Here is an 8,368-nt window from a genome sequence, read left to right as displayed (position 1 = left end):
GCCTTTCCCTAGTTTCAGGGTCCAAAAGGCTGTCTCTGTGGAGGTGGTATCAGAGCCAAACGTTGGGTAAGGAAGAGAGTGAGCCCGTGTAGATCCACGTGGCAAGTGTGTCAGATAGAACAGCAGATGCTCCATGAGTGATGGCTGAGCTCAGAGGAGTGGATGTGGGCCAGACCACTTGGAATCGTGGGCCACAGTGGGAGCCCACGTGGCATGGGATGCACTGGCCCTGGGGGCCAGTGAGCAGAGAGATGGGCACAGCCTGAACTGCTGGGGAACAGCACCTTTGATGGGCGACAGAGTTTTGGCCTGAGCAGCTGGGTTGAGGTGCCATTTCCTGGGATGGGCAAAGCAAGGAAGAGCTCTGGGGAGGAAGTGAAAAGCTGAGGTTTGGAAGCGTTCGTGTGTGAACCGGGATCCTGTACTTGAGGTGAGGGCCTGTGTGAGGTGGAGGGAGACACACATTCTTTGGCCGGGAGAGAAATTCAGGAATGGGTGTTGACTCTATAGACATGGAGAGAAAAGGACCCCTCAAGGGTGGCCCCACCTTTCTTCCTCTCATTTCTGGAGCAGAGATGAGGAGTCTGTGCAGTGGTGACCCAAGAGGCATGAGGGCGAGAGGGAACAGTGGCCAGTGGGAGCAGGCACATAGGAGCCCCTGAAAGCCTCAGTGGGCATGGTGGAGTGGCTGGCAGTGAGCATACTCCCTGCCACCTCTGTCCCCTCGCAGGACGCTGTGCGTATCATGGCAAGAGACCTGGTGCGCACAAGGCGGTACGTGCGAAAGTTTGTGTTGATGCGGGCCAACATCCAGGCTGTGTCCCTCAAGATCCAGACACTCAAGTCTAACAACTCAATGGCACAAGCCATGAAGGGCGTTACCAAGGCCATGGGCACCATGAACAGACAGGTGCGCCTCTCCCGATCCCCCTCCCTACCCCTGCTAACCTCAGGGGCCAGACTCACCCTCCTCCCACTTCCAGCTCAAGTTGCCCCAGATCCAGAAGATCATGATGGAGTTCGAGCGGCAGGCGGAGATTATGGACATGAAGGAGGAGATGATGAACGATGCCATTGACGATGCCATGGGTGACGAGGATGATGAAGAGGAGAGGTTTGGAGACAGGAGGCAGGAGGGTGGGCACGGATGCCTGGCCCTCCGGGTGCCTGGCCCTCATAGTTCTCTTTTTACCTAGTGACGCTGTTGTAGCCCAGGTCCTGGACGAGCTGGGGTTGAGCCTGACGGATGAGCTGTCAAGTGAGTGTCCAGACCCTGGGCCCTGTCCTGCGCACAACTCAGCCACCGCGCACACCCTCCCTCTCCCAGCATTACTCCTTCCCGCAGGGGCTCTCTTCCTAACCCCCCTTCTCTGCAGACCTCCCCTCCACCGGAGGCTCCCTCAGTGTGGCTGCCAGTGGGAAGAAAGCAGAGGCTGCCGCCTCTGCCCTGGTCGATGCAGACGCAGACCTGGAGGAGCGGCTCAAGAACCTTCGAAGGGACTGACTGCACACACGGCACACCCCCGTGCCACCCTAGGGAGCCAGCGGAGGGCCCAGCATTTTCGTTGTACCTTCTGCAATAAAAGAAGTTGGCCACTAGTCTTGGGCCTGTGTGAGTGGCCTGATGTGAGCCAGGCTGGGTTAGGGAGTCCGGTGACGGGACCGACAGGAGTTGCTCAGGCAGGGCTTGGTAATGTGTGGCAGATTAGTTGGGGTATAAGACAGAGGGCTGGAGGTTTTCTCGTTTTGGCGGGAGTGGACAGACCAAGCCCACCCGTCTTCAGGGCCTGGGATGTGAAAATGAGCAGCAGACACTGGCCCAGCACCCCCAAGAAGGCAGGCTCCCCAGACATCCTGGTAGCATCCCAGGAGTCCAGGCCTGTCCCCCAGGGATACACTGCCCAACTCCGCTTAGCCCAGCCCACCCAGCTCCCAGTCCAGGAAGCTCTCGGGGGGGAATGAGCTGCCGTGCAGCACCTACCTGGGGATTCACCCTGCCTGCCCACAGGTTAGCCGGGGTCTGCCTGTCTGCCTGCCTACCGGGTGACCCTCCTGCCCACCAGACACTCCCCAGATCGCAAAGGGCCCAGGAGGGATGCTGCTCCCCACTCCCTGGACACCCAAGTGGCTGGAGACAAGTGCCCCACCCCCATCTGGCCCAACAGGGTTTGGTGAGCGATCGATAACAGCCAGAGACCAGGCCCCCAGGACCACTGCCCCCACCAGCCAAGGCCTGAGTAACGGGTGAAGTTTTTATTAAATCCACAGAAGTAAAAACCATATGGTGAGGGGCTAGGGTATGGGCCACCAAGGAGTGGGAACCAGGCCACCGGAGGGAGGAGAGGGGAGAGCAGAGGGGGTGACAGGACAGAACAGAGAACAGAGCCAGGCTGGAGCGGCTCGGGGGCTGCCCAGCCTCAGGGGCCATCACCAGGGCCACTGGACAGGTCCTGGGCGCTCAGGCCAGCACCAGGCAGGCTCAGCGGCGGGGGCTCCACCAGAACAGCGGAGAACTTGGTGTCACCAAAGGCTTCGTTCATGCGAGTCTCAAAGAAGCGCTGCAAGCCAATGATGGACTGCACATCGGCCTTGTCCTGCCGGGCAAATTACAGTGGATGGGTCCTAGGTCGCCCACCTCTCTGCCCACAGCCTCCCCTCCCCAACCCATGCCCACCCCAACAGGCTCACCTCTGTCAGCTTGTTGAACTGCTTGAACATGCGGCCCACATCCTGGGCAAACTCCTGGGGGGAGCTGTAGGGGGGTGACAACTTCTCCTGAAGACGCGCTCGAATCAGCGTCAAGTCCAGGGTGCCGCCGGGCTGATCCTTCAGGCAGAGGCCACAGGCTGAAGGTGAGGCCAAACAGCCCCTGCACCTCCCACCCTCCCAAGTCCCAGAACTCACCAGGGAGAAGGTGGAGTCAGTAGCCAGCTGGTGCAGGGGCCGGCAGGGCTCATGGCAGAAGAGGGCCAGCAGGACGCGCTCACACTTCTGCAGGCATTACATGAACATCAGAGTCATAGGGGACTTGGGGTGCTGCTGGTCAAACCAAGCGAGTGGGCCCCACCCTCACCTGCTGGTTGGCTGGCGAGAGCTTGGCCACCACACCAGTGCTGTCACCCCCATCCAGGTTTAGGCTGCCATCCTCCTCCTTCAGATCAGGTAGCACGTGGCAGAGAGAGCAGCTCCACTCCTCCCTAGAGGGAAGAGACCGTGAGGGACTGCACGGGACCTGGCCCAGCCCTCCACCCTACAGACCCCGCACAGCCTCGCACCCTGGCACATCCTGCAGGGCAGGCAGGTGGCAGTCCAGGTGGAAGCAGAACTCGCACTGGTTGCACATGACCAGGTCACCTGGCTTCTGGCAGACACGGCAGATGGTGGCACTGTCATCCAGGGCACCTGGGCCACCAGCTGGGGCTGAGGTGCCCTCTGGAGCCACCACCTCCAGGCCTGAGCTGGTGCTGCCACTGGGTGAAGCCAGGCGGGGGCCCTCGGTGCCGGGGCCCTCCGCCAGGGCCATCAACACAGGTTTGGTCTCGGGGCCCTCAGTGGCAGCAGGCGGGGCTCCAATGGCAGCCTCTGTTTCTTCCTCCTGTGAGGAGGTGAGGGGTGTTCAGTGGGGTGCCGGCCTGGGCAGTAAATCTTCATTTCCCAGCCACAGTCACTTGGGCAGGCTCACCTTGACGATGGCCATGCCAGGCAGGGGCGGAGCGCCAGGGGCCCCTGGGGGCGCAGTCCCAGGCTGTCCCGCAGCAACAGCTGCAGCACCTCGCTCAATGACGATGAGGTTGTAATCCTCAGTGGTGCTGCCTGGGAAGACCTTGAAGACTGGTGGCTGGCTGTCAGCCGTGAGATCCAAGTCTAGGCGTTCGAGGCTCACCCGTGGCACCTTACGCATGAGGCCACTCACCTCACCATCACTTGAGCGGGACCTGTGGGCATGGCTTGGTGTGAGCGCCCCACCCCTATGGCCACCCTGTCCCTATAACCACCAAAGGGCAGCCACACTCACCGCTTCACCCCTGACACGTGGGGCTCTGCACTTGAGTAAGGGTCATCTGCTCGGAACACAGAAAACAGGTTGGGGTGGACATAGGGCACTGCAGCTCTCCCACCTACTGGCGGGGGCAGAATCACTCACCTGACCCGAAGCCATAGCCTTCCTGCACCTCCATGGGCTGTGGGCAGAGCAAGTGGGCCTCAGTGGACAGGTATCCCACAGGACCCCGTGCCTCTTTCCTCCCACTATGGTCCCCTCCCTGGCTCACCTGGCTGCTGCCAGAGCCCTGCTTGCTCAAAGGCCCTGGAGCCCGAGGAGGGGCCATGGGTACAGGGCCTGTGGAGTTGGTGCCAGGACGTTCTGCCACGATCTTGCCTGCAGGGACGAAGTAAAACAGTATAAGCAAGCAAGTGCAGTGCCTGGGATGGCAGCGTGCAGCAAGAGAAAGACAAAAACCCACCAAAGGCCTCTGCACTCTTGGTCCAGGCATTGAGGTCCCACTGGAACTTCATCTCACCGTGTGGCTCCACGGGGTCCACGATCATCTTGAGGGCCCGGTGCAGCTGGAAGTAGATCTGGGGATGGGCAGTACATGAGCACATGGGCAGTGAACAGGGCTCCAGGGTCTTGGGAGGTGCCTACCTGGAACCCACCACCTGGGTGCCCACCAGCACACACCAGCTTCTTGGAGAGTAGCAGAGCAGTGTTGTTGTCACTTTCCAGAGCCCACGAGGCAAAGCGCAGGATGTGTTCCTGGTGCTTCTGGATCTTGGTCATGGTCCAGTGCTGGCGCTCCAGGCGCTCCTGCTGCCCCTCAGTCACCTTCTGCAGGTGGAGAGCAGATGGGGTCAGGGAGGACAGAGCACCAGAACCTCTCCCCACCCAAGGAGGGCATCAGCAGCCAGCAGAGGGCGCCAAACCCCAGGACGACTCCACCTGAGGCAGAGTGAGCTGCCAACAGAGAAGGACCACACAGTGGGTACCAGGGGGTACCTGGGCGTCGTTAACCAGCACACGGCCCCGCTTGTTCAGTTCCTTCATGATCTGCAGGATGGCCATCTTAACGTCCACCTGCACGCGCTTCTGTACGTCAGACACTTGGCGGATCCTGGGTAGCAGAGTGGGTGAGGTCAGGGCCACTCAGGCAGATGCTCACCCAGGGCCACCCCACCCCCCGCCCCAGCACAGCACGGGCACCCACACTTACGAGCTGCGAACCTCCTTGGTGTTCTTCTGCAATGTCGCATGCTTATCCCCGAGGCGCTTCACCAGTGAGGCCAGGAGCTTGCGCTGGTTCCTCACAGCATCCTCCAGGAACTGGTACCTGAGGGCAGATAGAGGTGGGCCCGGGCGCCCAGCACAGGAACAGGCAGCACCCACCCACCAAGCCTCAGGACTCACTGGTGGTCCTTGTGGGCGTTGAGCTGGCAGTCCCGGCAGGTGAGGGTGTCGCAACTCTCGCAAAACAGCACAAGGGGCTCGTGCTTGTGCACATTGCAATACACCGTGCGCTCACCGTCCCTCGACTTGGCTGGTCCTGGGGAATGGGATCTATGAAGCGGGAGCTCATCCTCACACCTCCAGCTCGAGGAGCGGACAGAGATCAGGGCCTCACTTCCTGCCTGTCCTGCAACCCTGGGCTATCTGCCGGAAGGACCCAGAGGGCCTACAGCAGTGGACAGGGAGGAGCCGAGATCCTTGCTCTCAAAACCCTCTGCCCTCAGCCTGACCAAGAGGGTCACACCCCTGTCCTTTCAGCTTCTGGAGGTAATAGCTTAACGCGCAGACTGACGGCCTCTGCCAGGAGAGAGCTCCCCGCTGTTCCCTCTGCTGAAACCTCCTCCAGGTGGACACTCAAGAAAGCTCCTCCACCTCTGAAGCCCCGCCCCCATCCGCCACTAGGCTCCCTTTCTCCTCCACTCACAGAAGATTCTGTCCAGCACGGGAGGGGATTCTGGCTACTGTGGCATCCCAGCACACACAACATTTGCTTTCTGGTTCAGACAAAAAGCAAATCAGGGCTTAAAGAGACCGTCACATACATTTTCCTCACCAGCCATGCCTGGTGACCTCCCCTCTCTTCTCTGGTAAAAGGAGACCACACAGTCTCAACAACCCACAGGGGAACCTGCAAAGCCTTCTCAGGCTGGAGAGATACGATATCAGACCAGGACCCTCAGAGAGGGGTCAGGCCCCTGTGCTGGGAAAAGGGTCCTACTGCTCAGAGCAACACTCCCCAAAGACGAATACACCATGTAGACCCCCCCCAGCCCTCCCCAGAGGCTGTTGCCACTAGAAAGCCAAGAACATACATCCTTCTTTCCTCCCCGATCCCCAGCATGTTTCGTTACTACACCAGCCCAGAGTGAGACATAGGAACATTTCAATACAAATAAGCCGAGCCTCAGCTCCTCTAAATATTGCCCGCTCTTGCACCCTGACCTTTGCCTGGAACCCAGGACCCCCTGGAGACCCCTGCCCTTCTCTCCTGGCTCCTCATGCCCCACAGGAACCACCTCTACCCAAGTTTTCCCGTCAAAATTGTCCTCTGGGCTGGCGGAGCCACAGCGTGACTACCAAAACGCCACTCACGGGGAGTTCTGGGCCAAAACCCAAGCGTAAGCCCCTCTCCATAGCACTTCCAGCACATTCACAGAAAAGTCTGGAAATACCAAGCTAGGCTGTGAAATACCGGTGACCCAATGATAAGAACACTTCCAGCACTCACTGGTCAACGATAGTCTGATGACCCTACCAGCTTGTTAAGACACAAGGCCCAAACACCTCACTTTCCCCTACAGAGGCTTAAAACAGGTGCCAGGGAACCTGTGGTCCAGGAGGTCCCTCACATCATTCCCCAAACACCCTGCATTTCCCTATCCATACATGCTGATCTCTCTACCACTGGAGGCCTATCCCCTGCCTGGGGGGGTTCCCTGAGGAGCTTCCTCAAGCCCTCTATACACCCCCTGCGGCACCATGAGATCTCCTGTGAACTCCCCCCCCCCCCCCCTACGCTCGCTAACACTGAACCGTTTTTTTGCCCTAACCTGTACCCTAAATCATCCCCGCTCCCTGCCTGTGGCTCTTCCCCTGCCCCTGGACCTGCAGAGACTGCCCACCAGAGCCCCAGCCTCCCCCTTTTTGAATCCTTCAGTCGGTACCCCGTAGAGAAACTCCCTGAGACCCTCCCACCATCTGCAACTACCACCATAATAAAGCGGAGGCACATAAAGGAGCGCAAGAGCAGCCCCCCGCGCGTACCAGTGGAGCGCACGGTGTGGTCCTTCGTGTACTTCACCCGCTGGTGCGCCTCCACACACGTCTCACACAGCGGCTCAGAGCACTCCACACAGTAGCTGGTGGCCGGGGCATTATCCTCGCAGCTAGTGCAGCACTGCTGAGCAAAGGCAGAGTCAGAAGAGACAAAACCACCAAACCAATCTGCATTGAGAACCGAGAAATACGACACGAAGAAAGGTGGGGCCCTTACTTAGCCTAGACAACCTGCCCTAAGCTTTCTACTACGGGGAGAGTAAAGCCTGGAGCTGGTACCACGCTCCGGGCTAGTGACCCCTACTCATGGCCAGAGACATCCTGGGGGTTGCTTGGGCGAGACATACCTGATTCGCATCCTGGGAATCGGTGGCAGCCTTGCTGCCACTGTCGCGCATGAAGTAATTCTCCACAATATCTTTGGAGAAACACTGCTGCTTACATACTGGACAATCCACCACTACGAAGAACACGAAGAAACAAAACCATCGCATGGTGAGCGCATCCCCCCACTGGGCCCCAAACTCCATCCCCTGCCGAGCCGAGGCGACCCTCCCCTCCCGGAGGAAGAACCAAACCCTTCTTTTACCGAACTTTAAACAATCACCCCATCTCAGTACCCGGACCACAGCCCACTGCCCACACACGTTGCGGCCACTCTTCGGGTCCCCATCCTCTCGCCCAGGCGACCCCCGCCACCGTCACGCTGGGAACCGACCCCCAGTCCCCGAGCCTCGTCGGGATCAAAGGCTGCGGGGTGGGGGAGGGGCCGCCCCCGGCCCCACCGCACTCACCAGCGCCGTCGCCCGCCGCACCTCCGTCCCCTGAGCTGTTGGCGGCGGCAGGCGCCGCGGGCCCGAGGCAGGCGCTGCAGGCCGAGTGCAGGCAGGGTAACAGGCGCGGTTCCCTCTCGGGCCGCAGGCGCTCCCGGCACACGCCGCAGTGCTCCAGCAGTTCCAGCGCCTCGCCGCCGCCCCCCGCAGGCGACGATGCCGATGCGGACGCCGCCGCCGAGGCCGAAGCCGAGGCCGTGGCCGAGGAGGCGGCGGCGCGCTTCTCGGCGCCCGCCGAGCCCTCTCCCGGGCCCGG

At 60.5% G+C, this 8,368-nt stretch overlaps 2 protein-coding genes across 2 annotated transcripts in view; one reads left to right on the top strand and one right to left on the bottom strand.

The window, feature by feature from the left end:
- The window catches only part of CHMP2A (charged multivesicular body protein 2A), a 2,884-nt gene extending 1,287 nt beyond the window's left edge, over positions 1–1,597 (top strand). The window contains exons 3-6 of the mRNA XM_007457487.1: positions 731–910; positions 984–1,114; positions 1,197–1,258; positions 1,377–1,597. Coding sequence (XP_007457549.1) covers positions 731–910; positions 984–1,114; positions 1,197–1,258; positions 1,377–1,504 — 501 coding nt within the window. The 3' untranslated portion in view covers positions 1,505–1,597. The remainder of the gene's footprint in view (positions 1–730; positions 911–983; positions 1,115–1,196; positions 1,259–1,376) is intronic.
- A 646-nt stretch (positions 1,598–2,243) lies between these two features.
- TRIM28 (tripartite motif containing 28) overlaps positions 2,244–8,368 on the bottom strand; it is a 6,261-nt gene continuing 136 nt past the window's right edge. Inside the window, exons 1-17 of the mRNA XM_007457486.1 lie at positions 8,074–8,368; positions 7,627–7,739; positions 7,268–7,400; positions 5,405–5,540; positions 5,211–5,327; positions 4,997–5,111; positions 4,682–4,828; positions 4,464–4,578; positions 4,272–4,378; positions 4,145–4,181; positions 4,016–4,064; positions 3,683–3,935; positions 3,276–3,595; positions 3,074–3,197; positions 2,905–2,991; positions 2,689–2,826; positions 2,244–2,594 (exon numbers count right to left, since the gene is read on the bottom strand). The exon at positions 8,074–8,368 is cut by the window's right edge and continues 136 nt beyond it. Of these exons, the coding sequence (XP_007457548.1) occupies positions 2,418–2,594; positions 2,689–2,826; positions 2,905–2,991; positions 3,074–3,197; positions 3,276–3,595; positions 3,683–3,935; positions 4,016–4,064; positions 4,145–4,181; positions 4,272–4,378; positions 4,464–4,578; positions 4,682–4,828; positions 4,997–5,111; positions 5,211–5,327; positions 5,405–5,540; positions 7,268–7,400; positions 7,627–7,739; positions 8,074–8,368 (2,463 nt within the window). The 3' untranslated portion in view covers positions 2,244–2,417. The remainder of the gene's footprint in view (positions 2,595–2,688; positions 2,827–2,904; positions 2,992–3,073; positions 3,198–3,275; positions 3,596–3,682; positions 3,936–4,015; positions 4,065–4,144; positions 4,182–4,271; positions 4,379–4,463; positions 4,579–4,681; positions 4,829–4,996; positions 5,112–5,210; positions 5,328–5,404; positions 5,541–7,267; positions 7,401–7,626; positions 7,740–8,073) is intronic.

The sequence above is a fragment of the Lipotes vexillifer genome, unplaced genomic scaffold (genome assembly GCF_000442215.2).
Source record: "Lipotes vexillifer unplaced genomic scaffold, Lipotes_vexillifer_v1.1 scaffold995, whole genome shotgun sequence".
NCBI lineage: Eukaryota > Metazoa > Chordata > Mammalia > Artiodactyla > Lipotidae > Lipotes > Lipotes vexillifer.
This window is presented reverse-complemented; position numbering and strand designations above follow the sequence as displayed.